The sequence below is a fragment of the Carassius auratus genome, linkage group LG28B (genome assembly GCF_003368295.1).
Source record: "Carassius auratus strain Wakin linkage group LG28B, ASM336829v1, whole genome shotgun sequence".
NCBI lineage: Eukaryota > Metazoa > Chordata > Actinopteri > Cypriniformes > Cyprinidae > Carassius > Carassius auratus.
Window position 1 is genome coordinate 7,972,699 of NC_039293.1, and position 18,755 is coordinate 7,991,453.

An 18,755-nucleotide genomic window follows, 5' to 3' on the forward strand; every position below is an offset into this window, starting at 1 on the left:
GGAAGCATCTTCTTTGGCCTGACGGAGCTGTCTGAGTTTTGCAGTGAACCACGGTTTGTCATTGTTGTAAATTAGTTGAGTCTTTGTAGGAATACACATATCCTCACAGAAACTGATATATGATGTTACGGTCTCTGTGAGTTCGTCCAGATTGGTGGCAGCAGCTTCAAAAACACTCCAATCAGTGAGGTCAAAACAAGATTGTAAATCCTGCTCTGCTTCATTAGTCCATCTTTTTACAGTCCTTGATGCAGGTTTAGCTGATTTTAGTTTCTGCCTGTAGGATGGTATAAGATGAACCAGAAGGTGATCAGAACGTCCCAAAGCTGCTCATGGAACAGAGTGAAATGCATTCTTTATTGTGGTGTAACAGTGATCCAATATATTACTGTCTCTTGTGGGACAAGTAACATGCTGTCTGTATTTTGGCAGTTCACGGGAAAGATTGGCTTTATTAAAGTCCCCAAGAATGATTAAAACAGAGTCCGGGTGTTGTTGTTCTGTCTCTGTGATCTGATCAGCGAGTTTCTGTAAAGCTGAGCCCACATGAGCTTGCGGATGGATGTAAACACTGACCAGAATGAACGAGTGAAACTCCCGCGGTGAATAGAACGGCTTGGAGCTGGCCTTGGCCCCAGGAGGGGATCACCTCTCGCCCTCGCAGCTCACTGACATTGGGCGTTTACAGTCTGAATTTGCAGACACGTTTTCGCCTCTACCTGGTCGTACTTATCTGATTCAGCACCATATTGAGATGGAGCCGGGCGTGGTGGTTCACAGCCGGCCGTATAGACTACTTGAACACAAGAAAAAAAGTGGTTCAGAGAGAATTAGAGGCGATGCTGGGGTTGGGGGTAATCGAGGAGTCCCACAGTGATTGGGTGAGGCCAATAGTTTTGGTGCCTAAAATGGACGGCTCGGTGCGGTTTGTGTGGACTATCGCAGGGCAAAATTTGATGCTTATCCAATGCCGCGGATAGATACAGACAGTTGGTCTGGGAACGCCCCCAGGAACACCCCGTCACGTGATGTGAATTTAGCCCGTGGGGGAAAACATTCCCTTGGCGACAATTGAAATAAACGGTACAATCAAGCAGAAGAGTTGCTGTGTCGTTTTCTGTACCTCCAATAAACTAACAAATTATGAATTTAAGTTCTACAACCTTCCTAATAAACATACAGAGCCGGAAAGGATTGCAAAATGGCTACAAGCAATAAGTTTTGAGGATGATTCAGGGAAGTTGTGGAATCCCAAGACTAAGCATGTGTGTGTGTGCAGTCGGCATTTCATCACAGACAGGCTATATTAACATCGTGTTCATTATTAACGTTATCAAAACTGTGTAAGGTTGTTTCAGAAAGTGGAATGCATATATAATTAGCCTTATCATTCTAACTTAACCAAAACTATGTAACGTTAGCCTAGTGTCGAACATAAACTAACTTAAAAAAGCATGTGGACACGTAACAACTTAGTTTTGTTTCAGAACATTCATAAATTCACCCTGTCTGTGTTTGCGAAACGATTGAATCGCGGAATCCAGTCAAAAATAGAGCTTGCTGTATAAAGCAGAACGTCACGCGATTTGGCTATTTTTTTTATGAATACATCTATATTAGGGCTGTAAAATGAATCAAATATCGATATGGACTAGTGTTTATGAATATTAAAGTTAAAAGATACTACAATTGTACTACGTGTCTCTGGGAATGAGTGCTCAATATGTGCATTTTGCCATTCAGACACACACGATGCTCGCAGTGTTTTCCCCCACGCCGGCCACGCCCCCAGCTATGACTAGATGCCGACTGTATCTATGGACGAGTTGCTCGATCGGTTAGGTATAGCTCGTTTTTACCGGACATTGGACTTAACAAAAAGATATTGGCAGATCCCCTTATCTCCCATGTCCAAAGAAAAAACAGCCTTCACCACGCCGTTTGGATTACACCAATTTGTGAAGCTTCCTTTCGGCTTGATTGGGGCCCCCGCTACGTTTCAGCATCTCATGGATCGAGTGCTGTCACCCCATGCTGCATATCCCGCAGGCTACCTGGATGATATCATCATCTATAGTGGGGACTGGCAGCGGCATATGGAGCATGTGAGGGCTGTCCTAGAGGCGCTGAGGCGGGCGGGGCTAACGGCCAACCCGAAGAAGTGCGCGGTTGGGCGGGTGGAGGTAAGGTATCTGGGCTTCCACTTGGGTCATGGGCAGGTGCGTCCCCAAATTGACAAAACGGCAGTGATTGCGACCTGCCCCAGACCCAAGACCAAAAAGGAGGTGAGGCCGTTCCTGGGGCTGGGTGGATATTATAGGAGGTTTATTCCTGGTTATTTGGACCTCACCAGCCTGCTGACTGACCTCACTTAAAAGGAGGTACCGGATACGGTCCAATGGACGGAGCAGTGCCAACAGGCCTTTACCCGAGTTAAGGCTGCCCTGTGTGGTGGACCACTCCTGCACGCTCCTAACTTTTCTCTCCCCCTTTTGTTGCAGACTGACACGTCGGACAGGGGGCTGGGCGCAGTCCTGTCCCAGGAGATGGGGAGGTGGGACCGCCCATTGCTGTACATTAGTCGAAAGCTCTCAAAGAGAGAGACTAAGTACAGCACCATAGAGAAGGACTGTTTGGCCATCAGGTGGGCGGTCCTCACCCTTCGCTACTACCTCCTGGGGCAGGAGTTCACCCTCTGCTCCGGCCATACCAATGCGCAAATCACCCGTTGGTATCTAGCTTTACAGCCGTTAGTTCAAGGTGGTTCACAGGCCGGGGGCGCAGATGGCATTGGCCGACTTTCTCTTCAGGAATGGGAGGGGGGGCTGCAGGCGCCAAATTTCAGTTCCAAAAGGCAAGAGGACGTTTTTTTTTTGCCTAGCGGCTGTGTCTGTGTGAGCTTGTAGCATATGTGCATGTAGCAGGGTTTTTCCTACATTGAAATTTTTTTGGCGGCCGCCAAAACGATTTTTTGTCCCGCCAAAGCCTAATTTGATCTGTAATTGGGTTTTGTGAGTGAAGCAGGCTACTGACGGAGTGACGGAGAGAACGAGCACAGCGCCCCTCCCCCGCATGCGCACTCTCCGTCTTCAGTTCTGTCTTTGCTTTCTCCTCGCATCAAAATCAACTCATCCTAAGGTCGGAAGACCGAATCCATGTTTTACGTGGTGCATTCGGAATATATTTTTGGCTGAATTACCGCAGGGTGTGAATTGCAGTCAAAAAAAAGTTGCCTTATTTTCTCTTACAACTTGTGACAAGCATTCCGCACATGCAGCTGACATAACTTTAAATAAACGCAAAAAATTATGAAATGAGAAAGTGTGCTTACCCCCATTAAGCAAGAGTGTTTAGTAAAATTTTGCCTTAATAATCCTCAGTATGTATAGGCCTAAGACAATGTGCAGTTAATAACCTATAAAACCATTTAGTTTTAAGTTAGACTGGAGTGAGACGAAACTAGATCAAAGCACAAAGAAAGCTGTTGCTAGCTAGCTGCTAATTTTATTAAATTTTATTTGGTAAAAAATAACACTATTACACCTTTTAACACTACGTTTTCAATTGATATGATTATACTAAAATAATGATCAGGTCTATCAAAAAATGATTTTATCTTCCTAAACTATGAAAGCCAGTCATGGAAAAAAAAAATCACAGCTTTTTTTTTTGCAAAGAGGGCTATAAAAGGATGACAATAATATTTTTTTCATGAATAAATAGGATAAAAAAACCTGTTGCTTTAAGTTTTTTTTTTTTTTTTACCGAACCATTCGGTTCACCACACACGGCTCATGCTGGGACCGCGGTTCAATTTAAATTTGACAAAGCATCTGTAATATGGTTTGCTATAAATAGCACGTAAAACAAACTGGGTTCAACTAATATATGTTTCTGTTGATGGATGCGCATTCTGTATTCCCAGACATTACAACAACAGTGATGAGAAAAAAAAAACTAGAAACAAAAAAACCCTGGATTCACTCTTGATCAATGTGAATTACTGCTGGAATATGAGCAGTCATTTATTCCATAATCACCCGGGCGCTGTCAGTGCGCGAGCACAGATGAGATCTGAACAGCACACGTTAATATGTGTTTAAGCTTAACTCATTTAAGCTTTGTCAGTTTTAACATTTAAGAGCCAAAGGACGCGAGCTCGCGCGCACAGTGAGAAGAATTGTGCATGTGCTCCGCGCAAACCCGCGCCTCAGAACGTGCGCAAATATTAAGATCTTTCTGAAGTAGCTATTGCTTTTAAATGGAAAAATTCACACACAAAAAATTGTCAAAATGCCCGTCTTGGTAAGTATCCTACAGCAGACATAGCCGGCTGAACGTATGCCTGTTGTATGCATTCTCTTAAAGTGACAGTTTTTATATAAATCGAACAGCAAAAACAAATAAATCTAGGGCTGTTTCGAATGCCATTTTTTGAGCTTCGAAGCTTAGGTAGCAATCAATATCGAATATTCGAAGCTTCGGTGGGTGGGGCTAAATATATAATAATAGTGTCGGTTTGCATTTGTATCATCTTTCACGACTTCACGTTTCACTCTTCGGCATCGTAAATGTGTTGCGGCAGACCCAGTGGAGTGCAGTGTTGCATTTGGTACAATATGATCAGGTGGCACACATTCTTTAAATATTAATAAACATTTAATAATCTTTTAATTAGAACAGTTTTCGGTACGCATTACACGGGCAGGTTTATGCTCCGAAAACGGACAGTGCACAAGTGATACAAAACACAAAGTCTGTTGAGAGCAAGAACTTTAATAAGGTATTAATAACGAACATTTCTTTAAAACAAATGAATCCCAAAACAGAAATTAAATTAACACACAGTGATTTCAACGAACTGTAATAAATAAAGAACACGGTAGCATGCTTATAAACAGTTGAATAAGAATAAATGAATTGTTTTTAAAATGACACAAAATGTAATATCTATTACAATTAGTTTTATTCTATATAAGGGATTTATTTGGTCTTATTCTGACTTTTTGTTAATTTAAATCTTTAAAATGCGCGATGCTTTTATTGAAAGCATGTTGCAATTAGCCTATTTATCATAGCAAATTAAACGCATAAAAGCAGTTGTTTTTTTTTTGCCGCGTGCAATCAGGTGATTTTTCAAACTTGTGGTGCTGTTGTGGTAGGCAAGTTTCAAATCGCATATTTGACACACTGCCTTTGTCTTGTCATCCTCACTTAATTTAAAGTGCTCCCAAATAGGGATGTTGCGGTGACAGATTTTTTCCACCGGTTAATCGACGTGTGAAAAAACCGGTAATCCCGGTGTCACCGGGGTTGCGTGTCGGGGATTTCGGGTGGCCGAAAATGCAGTCGTGCAGACGTGCACACGTCTCAATTTACTTTCACTTTAATTAGCGGCAATTCAGTACCATTTGTTTGAATTAACCATGGGTTAATTTATTTTTTTCTTAATAAAAATACACAAAACAATAAGACACTCGCTTGTATTGCATATTGCAAAATGAATAATAACTTAACACAACATGCAAAAACTAAAAAAAAAGCACTTATGAAACGCCTTTAAAGTGCATTTATTAACAAAACGAACCACTGCACACATTGTGGAAGTATCAAACAAGAATTTATATAAAATATTACTATATTATATAAATTATATAAAATTCACTATCCGTTAAATAAAGTGCCTGCCTTGGCCTTTTCAGCAAAAAAAAAAAAAAAAAAAACACCGCACAACCATCGAATATGCAACGAACGAAAATCAAACACATCCCTGTTGGCATTTGGTTTGAATCCAAAATATTTCCAAATAGGTGCTTTTGCATTTCGCTTTGAAACCAGATCTTCCGCCATCCTTTAGCTCGCCTCACTCTCCTCAAATGATAAATGAAATCGGACACCTGCTGCTTTACTGCGGCGCTGGTTCCGCTCACGCTAAATTACGAAGGCACGTAGTCACTAACTGAATTAAGTGCTTTATTGCTATAGGTTAAAACTTCAACACGATGGGGACGGTGCCGGTGGTCAAGTGCTATGACCGGTAGGTGGGTTAAACACCGTGTATCACCGGTAACACCGACTATCGCAACAAGCCTACTCCCAAACAGCTGAGGTCTTGGGCATTTTGTACCTATTCAGTATGAGATTAAATAAATCACTAAGTTCGCCAACGGGCGGTTCAAGCATGAGTGAGAATGAATCCGCGACGGAAGTCACGTGTTAAAAAAAAAAAAAAAATATTAGAATCTCAAAACTGAAAATCGAATGCCACCCCACCGAACGAATATTCGAATATTCGATTATTCTAGTACAGCCCTAAATAAATCACTCACTGTTCTTGATTAAAAAACTTTTAGAACTTTAAACCGTGACCATGTTGGTCAGCCACCACCGAAGACCAATTCTGACCCAGGAAAAACCCTGTGAAAGGACCTAAATTTGCCGTGATTGGCTGTCCACCACTACGTGACGGGGAGGATTTCTGAAGATACTCGCAGTCACACAACACAAGTGTAGTTGTTTCTTCTCAAAACGTTTCCGTTTTACAATGCCAAAGAGGTCTAAAGTGTGGCTACACTTTATAAAAGTGGATGCCGAGTCAGCAAAGTGCAACATATGCAATAAGAGTATTGCAACCAAAGCTGGCAATACCACCAATTTAATGAAGCATTTGTTTGGATGAGTGTTTTTCCCTTCCTCCCGGTTTAGTTTGGTCTACTCCATTGCTTATTTTGAAACACGCCCCCTTTCACGTCGTCTAAAAAACAGAGAGAGAGAGAGATTTATCTGGTACAGCGAATTAACCGACTGTGTTAACGAGAATACTTGCAGAGACAATTATTTTGAGGTAAATGTGTGTATGTGTTCATTCAGAAGATACGATACGCGAAAGATGAATTCATTCTCTGTACACAGATTGTCTGCTTTGAAGGAGTGAGCGCAAGCGCCGAACGCGCACAAATTGTTTAAAATGCTTGAATCAGCAAGATTTAGAAACAAGTGCAAACGATCAGCTACGATCCGTTTCACCCCTTCAAGTGAATGAACAACGCGAATCAAGTTAGGAATTTTACATCACTATTCACAATAGCCCATCGGACTGGAAAACACAATAGCCCCGGTACGTGGGGCTAACGATTTTGCGAGCTCTGCACCTCAGATCTATCCAGTTTTTGAAACTCTGGTTTCCACACTGGTTTCGTTAAACAAGATAAATTGTTATTTTAAAAGATTGACTCAAAAGAATCATCGGTTCACTAATTGGATCATGAACTTGTATTACCGAGCCAAAGATGATCTATTATTGAACATCTCGAATTAATAAAGACTTCAAGTACATCTGTAATAGGGCTGCACGATGTGTCGTTTAAGCATTGATATCGCGATGCATGAATCCACGATAGTCACATCGCAGGAAGTGCGATGTAGGTTGTCATAGTTGATCTGTTATTCATTAACTGTACGGCCAACTGCTCCCCGGCCCTTGACGAATGTGATTCGCGGATTAATTGCACAGCTCAACCATCATAGAGTGAAAGTTTTGACAGGGCAGAGAGAGAGAGAGGGCAGAGAGAGAGAGAGAGAGCGCTAGATAGAGCGCGTGCGAGAGAGATAGAGAGAGAGCGCGCGTGAGAGAGAGAGAGAGAGAGCGTGTGAGCTCTAGAAGAAAGTTTGTGTCTTGATGAGCATGTATCGCTCACTAGGAGTCGCTTAATGCAGAGGAGTCAGCTGCTGCATGCAGGGTTTTTTTTTTTGGCTTCAACTGAGGATAAATTGTCCTATTGGTTAAAATCCCCAATCTGTTTACTTAAATATTAAATTAATAAATGACATCAAAACAGGGGCGTTTGCGTTATGATGTGGTGGGCTGCTGTGGGCCAGAAAGTCCAGGGCCACTTTTTGGTCCCAGTCCGCCCTGAATGGCACACCCCTATCCAAAAAGCACAACCATTTGTATAAATAATGTTATCCTGAGTGTGATGTCTTACCAGAATTAGTTTTAATTAAGGTGAAAAATAAAGGTTTGGTGTTTAATGTATTTGTGTTGATGTTGAAATGGATTTTAAAACATATGGTATCGAAATTGGCACCAGATCGAAAGATTTTGAACAATACCCAGCCAGCCTAGATATGAAACTGAATATGTGTGAAGCGATTGTTCAAAAGCATCAGTTTTTAAATCTCCCGGTCATAACATGATATTCTTCAAGTAATTGTCCAAAAATTAGGCTTTATTAATCAAAACCCTGTATATTTGTGTGAAAAGGAATAAAAGGTGTTTTACTGTCTCTAGTGTTTGACCCAGGTACGTTTATGCCATGAGACCAGGAAGCAAATAACAGAAACATCACGCTCAACAGACCATCTGAAAGTGTCACAAAGTGCATTTAAAGATTAAAGCTGTCTGTTACGAATTAAATTAAACCTTTACTCAAAGAGGAATGAATTGTCTGTAACAAGTAAAAGAGATTCTCACAAAACACTAGGCACAAAACACTAGGAAGGTGCAAGAGAACAAAACAGAGGAAAGGAAACTACTAAAGAAGTAGGAAAGACTAGATCTAACTGCTCGTAGTCTTCCTCTGTTAGAGGAATGCTGACAGAAGATTGAGTCATATACACAGAGAAAATACTGAAGGCCAACACCTGTGCAAATACAACACTGGGAAAATACAGAAAATCCAATATGAAAAATAGAAAATAAAAATATAGAACTATCAATCACACTACAGCAGGCTACTTGTGTATCGCTATAAATTATGTCAAAAGTGGAAAAAGTTGTATATCTCTCAAAATGAGAGAGGTCACTCTTAACAGCCTGCATTGCAACACAAAATATAGAAGCAGCTTCTCGAATTCTCAGAGAAATATCAGTTTTTTTTCTGGCTCACAGGATGTAGAAACACCTTTCTCACTTAAAGACGGAGCTGAGGCCTTTCTGAGTTTAAGACCTCAACAGATTCTGATTCACAACGAAAATCACTAAATACAATCATCTTATTAATCTCTTCTTTATATAATTAATTTGATCTTTTGATTTGGAGACGATTTCTTCATAGTTTCTGTCCTGTTCTTCTTTCCTCTGTGTTTTCTTTGTCTTGCCAGTTTCTTGTGATTGATTTGGAGAGTGCACATCATTTATTGGATCTATTGGATACAACAGTTATAATATTGGTTGCACTTCATTTTACAGTACGTGTACTTGCATGTACTTATAGTTTACTTACAGTGTATTTATCTAAGAAAGTTCTGGTAATACAAGGTAACTACATGGGGTAGGGTTAGGTTTAGGGGTAGGTTCAGGGTTAGTACCTAGTTATTACATAGTTATTGTAATTACTATAATAAGTACATAGTATGTACATGGGGAACAGGACTGTAAAATAAAGTGCTACCATAATATTTAATCATGATTTTTTTTTTTTACATTTTCCATTTATGTATTATTTTCTGTACTTATTTATTGTTATTCTTTAATTTGTATTCACTATATTTACTCTTTTTTTTTTTTATACATCGTATGGATTTATTTATTTATTTACAGTGCCCTTTACTAATATTGGCACAATATGAGCAAAAGCAACTATGAAAATAAATCTGCATCGTTTATCTTTTTGATCTTTCATACAATAAATGTACCTTTGTAAAATAGCACACTTGTAAATAATATCTGTACATTAACTAAATAACTAGCACATATGTTTTCCCTCTTTACTTCTGCTTCTGTATTAAGTGCATTTTTAATTTTCTGTGTCGGTTTCTTATATTGGTCTTATATTCCATCTCTACTGTGTATTTCTATTTACTTCTAATGTTCACACGTAGGAGGACGGCTTGATCTTCACAGTTAAACATTCAAATATTTTGAATACCTATTTGTAATGTGATTCATGCACAACTGATGATGCTCCTTAAATTTACACTAATCTAGAATTGTTTTACCAGACTATTTACAGCGTGCAGTCTAACACAGGCAACCGTTTTTTTTCTCTTCACTTCAGAAACAGAGGAACAAATAATTTACAAGCTATACCAGCCTCTGAAAGTGAATTATCATATTGAAACCATGGATATTGGTGTAAAACATCTAATAAAACTGATCAACTATAGTTAACTCTAAAATATTCATACAAAACCAGAACGCAAGAGATTCCTAACCTAAACTCAGTAAAATACTTCAGATAGTTTTAGAGTAACATGTACACGAGTTCACATACAACAAGAGTTCACATATACAACATCTGTGTCTGAATATTATCAAGAGCACTCACGTGACTGTGTTCAAACTCGTCATATCACGCGGGTCAATCACAAATGCTCCAGCTCTGTGAATTAAACTACAGACTAAATCCCCGCGAGGCTATAAATATTCACGAATTCAGTTCCGTTGGTTTGAACTGTGTGTCCGTTACTCCGGAAGCGGAAGCGTCATCAGTGAGCGCTTGAGCAGATCTGGCGCCTTCTGCTGGACGCTCGCGCATTTATAACTTTAACTTCTCATTTACACTTTATTATTTCAGATACACTGTATTTACACGAAATACAAGAAACTAGTGAAACACGGTAAAGATCTGAATAGTTTCCCCCGTACGAATAAATTATTTGTTATACACAGTGAAAGAATAAGACATAATGAGACAGATTTATTCAAGTCATGTATTTATTATTGTTTTTACATTGCATACATTTCTAAGTGATCAGTGGGTATCAGTTGTCAGAAATAATCCTTTAATGATTTTAAGTATTAAAGCTCTACAAAGAGACCTAATGCCTCTTGCTTCGCCGTTTTCAACACAAATGAATAACTCAATATGTTTCATATCTGAAATATAAAAAAAGAAAAAAAGTTTGAACTCGTATTTGCTGTTAATCTGACAGAAGGAAGGTGTTTAGCTTCGTGACATCACAGACTCCGCCCACACACACACACACACATAATTTCCTGCCCTGCTCCCATGGCAGCAACAAGGAAATAATCATATAAACACGATAAAACATGCAGGTATCAGATTTCCTTTTAAACACTCTGTATGTAATATGAAATCTAATCATCAGATACACTAAAACATGAGTTTATTTGAATCATCAGTGTTATTAATAAGTGTGTGAGTGTAACCCCTCTCACCCGGGTCCTCTCTGACGCTCCTCGCACTCGCTCCGAGCGGGGCTCGAACCCGGGTCTTCCGGCATGGGAGGCGGACGCACTAACAAGGAGGCTAAATGGCTACAGCCACTAGCGTCTGTTGCTAGTGCGTCTCTTGAGATCGGGGAGTGAGGTTTACCTGCACAGGTCTACTCGCTGGCCTCCGTTACACTCACCCCCTAAACCTCACTCCCATCCGGGTCACAGCACCAATGTAACCCCTCTCACCCGGGTCCTCTCTAGCCCCTTTCACACTGCACGTCGGACCCGCAATATTCCCGTAACATTGCCTGGTCGCCTTCTGTGTGAAAGCAACCACGTCCCGGAATTGATTACCGAATCGAACCCGGGTCGGGGACATAGTAACATTGCGGTAATCGATCCGGAACGAGCGCTGTGTGAACAAAAGCCAGATCTAATTCGGTATCGAAGTGATGACGCGCGTTATCGCGCGACTCTTTTACCGGCTGTTTTGAAGGAAGATCAACATTCGCGACGAAAACATATGTGCAAACTGTAATGAAGCAGAGATCAGTTAGTTCCTCACTTTCCGCGCTGACGCAGAGATCGTTTGCTTGCTTCAGTTAAAGTATAACGTTCCAAGCATTGCCGACTCGTACATTACACGTCACGCGCTGATGTCACGTGTCGTTACGGGATCTTCAGGGGTTGTGTATGAAAGCACGCACATATACCGGGTCATCACTGGCAGTGTGAAAGTGCCAAATCTAGCGACCAGGGAACAATTACAGGAACACTTTACCCCTGTATTTGCCGGAATGGCAGTGTGAAAGGGGCTTCTGACGCTCCTCGCACTCGCTCCGAGCGGGGCTCGAACCCGGGTCTTCCGGCATGGGAGGCGGACGCACTAACAAGGAGGCTAAATGGCTACAGCCACTAGCGTCTGTCGCTAGTGCGTCTCTTGAGATCGGGGAGTGAGGTTTACCTGCACAGCACTACTCGCTGGCCTCCGTTACATGAGCTTCAGGAAGATCAATCAATCAATCAATCACCTTTATTTATATAGTGCTTTAAACAAAATACATTGCGTCAAAGCACTGAACAACATTCATTTGGAAAACAGTGTCTCAATAATGCAAAATGATAGTTAAAGGCAGTTCATCATTGAATTCAGTTATGTCATCTCTGTTCAGTTGAAATAGTGTCTGTTTTTATTTGCAATCAAGTCAATGATATCGCTGTAGATGAAGTGACCCCAACTAAGCAAGCCAGAGGCGACAGCGGCAAGGAACCGAAACTCCATCGGTGACAGAATGGAGAAAAAAACCTTGGCAGAAACCAGGCTCAGTTGGGGGGTCAGTTCTCCTCTGACCAGACGAAACCAGTAGTTCAATTCCAGGCTGCAGCAAAGTCAGATTGTGCAGAAGAATCATCTGTTTCCTGTGGTCTTGTCCTGGTGCTCCTCTGAGACAAGGTCTTTACAGGGGATCTGTATCTGGGCTCTAGTTGTCCTGGTCTCTGCTGTCTTTCAGGGATGTAGAGGTCCTTTCTAGGTGCTGATCCACCATCTGGTCTGGATACGTACTGGATCCGGGTGACTGCAGTGACCCTCTGATCTGGACACAGACTGGATCTGGTGGCCACGGTGACCTCGGAACAAGAGAGAAAAAGAATAAGAATAAGAGAGAAGCCATTCTTCTAATGATATAGCAAGTACATCGGGTGTTATGTGAAGTGTTTCCAGTTCCGGTTTACCTAATTAATGCAGCCTAAAAATCCTTTAACAGATTTGGATATTAAAAGCATATAAGTATGTTATGTGTAAGCCAGGTTAAAGAGATGGGTCTTTAATCTAGATTTAAACTGCAAGAGTGTGTCTGCCTCCCGAACAATGTTAGGTAGGTTATTCCAGAGTTTAGGCGCCAAATAGGAAAAGGATCTGCCGCCCACAGTTGATTTTGATATTCTAGGTATTATCAAATTGCCTGAGTTTTGAGAACGTAGCGGACGTAGAGGAGTATAATGTAAAAGGAGCTCATTCCAATACTGAGGTGCTAAACCATTCAGGGCTTTATAAGTAATAAGCAATATTTTAAAATCTATACGATGTTTGATAGGGAGCCAGTGCAGTGTGGACAGGACCGGGCTAATATGGTCATACTTCCTGGTTCTAGTAAGAACTCTTGCTGCTGCATTTTGGACTAGCGGTAGTTTGTTTACCAAGCGTGCAGAACAACCACCCAATAAAGCATTACAATAGTCTAACCTTGAAGTCATAAATGCATGGATTAACATTTCTGCATTTGACATTGAGAGCATAGGCCGTAATTTAGATATATTTTTGAGATGGAAAAATGCAGTTTTACAAATGCTAGAAACGTGGCTTTCTAAGGAAAGATTGCGATCAAGTAGCACACCTAGGTTCCTAACTGATGACGAAGAATTGACAGAGCAACCATCAAGTCTTAGACAGTGTTCTAGATTATTACAAGCAGAGTTTTTAGGCCCTATGATTAACACGTTTTTTCTGAATTTAGCAATAAGAAATTACTCATCATAAAGTTTTTTATATCGACTATGCATTCCATTAGTTTTTCAAATTGGTGTGTTTCACCAGGCTGCGAGGAAATATAGAGCTGCGTATCATCAGCATAACAGTGAAAGCTAACACCATGTTTCCTGATGATATCTCCCAAGGGTAACATATAAAGCGTGAAGAGTAGCGGCCCTAGTACTGAGCCTTGAGGTACTCCATACTGCACTTGTGATCGATATGATACATCTTCATTCACTGCTACGAACTGATGGCGGTCATATAAGTACGATTTAAACCATGCTAATGCACTTCCACTGATGCCAACAAAGTGTTTAAGTCAAGATCAGACAGTTTCACTTTCATTTCAGTCACAGAACCGAACGAGAAACAAATCTGTGAGTAAAAGACTGTGTTCAGTGTTGAGATGCATTCAACTGTGTTGATGAGTTCAACACACTTCGCTCAGTTTATTCTGTGTGATATAATTCAGAGAGTGTCTTATTTCTGTCATATATGAGAGCTTTATCAGTGTGTGTTTCTTCATAATCTATATATTCCCATCTGAATTTGCTGCAGTTAAACAGAAAACTGAACAAACTACAGACAGAGGAGTGAAGGAGCTTCACATACTGAAGTCTGGATGAATGAACATGTCTGAAAATTACTACAATATCTTACAGGACGATGAAGAGAGACGTCAGGAGTCAGAGAAGAAGATCAGATTAAGACTGAAGAAAGAGACGAATATCAACATGTCCACCAGAAGTGAGAATCCAAGATTAAAATTAGTCTTCAAGAAGATTTCCAGTACATTGTCAAAATAGTTCATTTACACACATCTGAGGATATTCATGTCTTTATTGCATCCTTTATTGAAGATGTTTATATTTAATAGATATTTAATAGAAGATATTGAATAAAAATCTGCTACATGTGTGAGTAAAATGTCATGTCTCACAAGACCACAGTGCTTCATACTAGTTTAACATAAACATACAACAATAGAAGTATAAGTAAAACAATTACAGATCTATTCAGATCTATACTTATACTATAAATAGTTTAATACACACACAAACTGAGACTGTAGCAATCTTTACATTAATACTGTAAATTAAATTGTGCAGAAGAGATGTTTTGGGGGAAAATAGCACATGATTGCAAGATGATTTGTAGTGGAGTGCACAAGTAAGCATATATTCTCAAATTAAGTCTTTGTGTGTGTGAGCATTTGTAAAACGTGTCTAGTGTACATTCAGACTCCAAAGATACAGTAGGTTATTCTCTGAACAGATTTACCAGCATCTCAGACTTTCACTTGTTTCAGTGCTTTGTTCAGAGATGCTGATTTCTGTTGATATATGTGAAGATGATGAGAGGCAGATATATTAAGACTTCTGTTTCTTACAGTGTTTGTCGTCCACAATCCTCCTCGCAGGAGAAGACGGAGCAGAGACGAACCTCCTCTGAGTGAGTCTGTACTTACATGAATAAATATATATATATAGGGATGTAGAGTGTATTAAAATATGGGCAATTATTCCTTATTAAAACAGAAGTGGTGAATTCAACCTCTTAGTGGTGGATTCTGGTCATTTTGATCTGTGATTCTGGAGTTAGATCAGGATCTTGTTACAGATCACATGTGTTACTGTACGATGTGAGGACTGTGAACACTGAGTGTCTGGTTTGACTGTTTGCAGTGAGGATTGTTGTTCTGCGGAAGAGTGTGTCTGAAAATAGTCTGGTGGGGAACTTGATCTTAGGACGAGCAGCGTTTGACAGTGAAGCTCCTCCAGATGTTGTAGAGAGAGTCGGAGGAAGACAGAAGGACAGACACCTGATCATCATCAACAGTCCTCAGCTTCTCCAGAGGAACATCTCAGATCAGCAGATCACACACACAGTGAGAGAGTGTGTGTTTTTCTCTGATCCAGGGCCTCATATCTTCATACTAGCACTGCAGTATAAAGACTTCACTAAGAAGGACTTGAGAAGAGTGAAATATGTGCTGGAAACATTCAGTGAAGAGGCCATTAAACACACCATGGTGCTCACGACTGATGACGAGACTGATAAATGGGCATCTGTGAAAGCTAATGAATTCATTCAACAATTAACTGCAGAATGTGGAGGAGGACATGTTCAATTTAATAACGAAATAGAGGAATGGTGCTCTGTAATATCAGAACGACTGGAGAAGATACTTGGAGAAAACCATGGAGAATTTCTTACATGTGAACTATTTTACGATGCAGAAGAAACACTGCTGGATGAAGATCAGAGCAGATCTTTAGCTTCACTCAGAATGAAGAAGGAAGATTCTGATGGTGAGGTTTCTCAAATAGAGACAAAAAACTGGTTTTCCTTGTGGTTAACTAGTTTTGAAATATTTCCTGCTTTTGAAAAAAAAACATGAATGAACTATATTCAGACATTAGGTTATTGAACAGAACATCACAGGTAAAACACAAAGATTCAGCCTGAAAGTACACACTCCTTAAAGCAAAGTGGAGTTCTGTAAAGAATTCAAGAGTTCTTGACACAATTCTGAAGAACACTTAATACCAAAAATGTTATTAGCAGATTCAAAGAGGCGATTAATATTTTTTTCTGATTAATGAATTAATAAATAATTTTCCTGTCCTGTCTGCCATTATGGTCAACGCTCTCGTTTCTTTGAACGGAGTGATGTCAAGTGTTGCCGAACTGAATTATGGCAGAAGCTGAAAACGTTTCAGCATTTTAACCACCAACGCAGGCTTCAGCCAATCAGATCGCCGTATGCAAATACACTAGTACAGATGCTAAGCCAATCCCGTTCACCTGACGATCTAACGTATGTGATTGGCTGTTGTCACTATGACAGCACCAAGCTTCATTGCTTCATTGACCGTGTGAAGGTACTCTTATAGTGTGCTTGTAACACATGCTCTTAAGTTGCATGGTAAAAAGAGTTGATATAAATATGATGCATGTCACAATATTTAAATGAGAATTTAGTGTTTGATAACTTTATTTGATTTCTATATATTTCCTATATTTCTTGAAGGACAATGCAGAATGTTTTAAGTTCACTTAAATTACAAGTTATTTTTTAAAGTCTAACCGATTTTAAATAGTCGGGGCAAAAAACTGTTTAACAGAGACATCAGCAGTATTGGTATCAGTGATGCTAGCCTTCACTTGTAAAAAAAAAAAGAAGAAAAAAAAAGATGACATTAAACATGTCATTATGAAGATTGAATGTTGAATATTAAATTATTGCAATATATTTAAAACCTGTAATGTTAATCTATATATGTTGTAGTTACATATGTTCCTGTGTTTAAGGTGTAAGTGTCGCCAGAGAAGAGAAGCTGAACTTGGTGTTGTGTGGAAGTGATGAAAACCTGAAGAAATCCTTATTAAAACTAATAGAAGAGAAGAGGAGAGATGTGGGTCTTCATGATCGTCAGATCAGTGTGATAGAGCTTCCAGCTCTGACTGGTCTTTCAGAAGAGGAAGTGATGCGTCAGACTCTCCGCTGTGTGTCTCTCTGTCGTCCTGGAGTTCATGTTTTCATCATCATTATTCCTGACGCTCCTCTCAATAATGAAGACAGAGCAGAAACAGAGAAGATCCAGAAGATCTTCAGCTCCAGAATCAACAAACACATCCTGATCCTCATAAAGCAGAGCTCAGAGCGTCAGACAGAAGAACTCAGTGAAGAAACACAGTCTGTCATTCAGAGGTTCGGAGGAAGACATCAGCTCTTTGGTCCCAAAACACAGGTGTCCACATTGATGGAGAACATTGAGCAGATGCTGGAAGAAAACAGAGGAGAGTGTTTCTCCACAGAGATGTTTCTGGAGACACAGATGAAGAAACTGATGAAATATGAAAAGATGAAGAAGAAAACTGACTCATTAGAGACACATTTACTCTCACAAGGTAATGAGCAGAAAACTAGTTCTGGTCTTAAAATATGGAGCTGAAAACATGTCTAAAATAATTTGGTAATTAACAAACTCTGATGCATTTCCTCTCTTCCAGGTTCATCAGAGAAAGAAGATGAGCTGAGGATTGTGCTTCTGGGAAAAACTGGAGCTGGGAAAAGTGCGACAGGAAACACAATCTTAGGAAGAGAAGCATTTAGAGCAGAAGAATCGTTTGAATCAGTGACTAGAGAGAGTCAGAGAGAATCATGTGAAATCAACGGTCGACGTGTCACTGTGATCGACACTCCAGGACTGTTTGATACTGAACTCAGTAATGAGGAGATCCAGAGAGAAATCACTCACTGTGTCTCCATGATCCTGCCTGGACCACATGTGTTTCTCTTACTGGTTCCACTGGGACGATTCACTAAAGAAGAAGAAACATCAGTGAAGATCATCCAAGAGACCTTCGGTGAAAACTCAGTAATGTTCACCATGGTGCTCTTCACCCGAGGAGACTTTCTGAAGAAGAAGACCATCGACCAGTGTTTGGGAAAACCTGGATCTCCTCTGATGAAGCTGATCGAAGCGTGTGGAAACAGATATCATGTGTTCAATAATAATCAGCCTGAAGACCGAACACAGGTGACTGATCTACTGCAGAAGATAGACGACATGCTGAAAGAGAATGGAGCGAGTTTCTACTCATGTAAGATGTTCAGAGAGATGGAGAGAGAGAAACAAGAACTACAGATCAAGATCCTAATGGACAGAGTCCGAGAAAGAGAAGAGGAGATGGAGAAACTGAACAGAGAAAGAGAGGAGGAGATTGAGAAACTGAACAGAGAAAGAGAGCAAGAGATGGAGAAACTGAACAGAGAAAGAGAGCAAGAGATGGAGAAACTGAAGAGAGAAAGAGAGGAAGAGATGGAGAAACTGAACAGAGAAAGAGAACAAGAGATGGAGAAACTGAAGAGAGAAAGAGAGGAAGAGATGGAGAAACTGAAGAGAGAAAGAGAGCAAGAGATGGAGAAACTGAACAGAGAAAGAGAGCAAGAGATGGAGAAACTGAAGAGAGAAAGAGAGCAAGAGATGGAGAAACTGAAGAGAGAAAGAGAGCAAGAGATGGAGAAACTGAAGAGAGAAAGAGAGCAGGAGGTGGAGAAACTGAAGAGAGAAAGAGAGGAAGAGATGAAGA

The 18,755-nt window shown here is 40.3% G+C and overlaps 2 protein-coding genes across 4 annotated transcripts in view; one reads left to right on the top strand and one right to left on the bottom strand.

The window, feature by feature from the left end:
• LOC113067403 (zinc finger protein 235-like) overlaps positions 1-10,408 on the bottom strand; it is a 33,757-nt gene extending 23,349 nt beyond the window's left edge. For all 3 annotated transcript variants that reach the window (XM_026239797.1, XM_026239796.1, XM_026239794.1), the window contains exon 1: positions 10,269-10,408. The gene's annotated coding sequence lies outside the window, so the exon portion shown is untranslated. The remainder of the gene's footprint in view (positions 1-10,268) is intronic.
• Positions 10,409-14,371: 3,963 nt separating this feature from the next.
• LOC113067367 (uncharacterized) lies at positions 14,372-18,577 on the top strand (the record flags this gene model as incomplete). The annotated part of the gene is made up of 5 exons (XM_026239732.1): positions 14,372-14,402; positions 15,048-15,107; positions 15,341-15,967; positions 16,971-17,570; positions 17,673-18,577. Coding segments are annotated over exons 1-5 (2,205 nt in total), but the record flags the coding sequence as incomplete, so codon positions are not given.
• Positions 18,578-18,755: the final 178 nt, after the last annotated feature.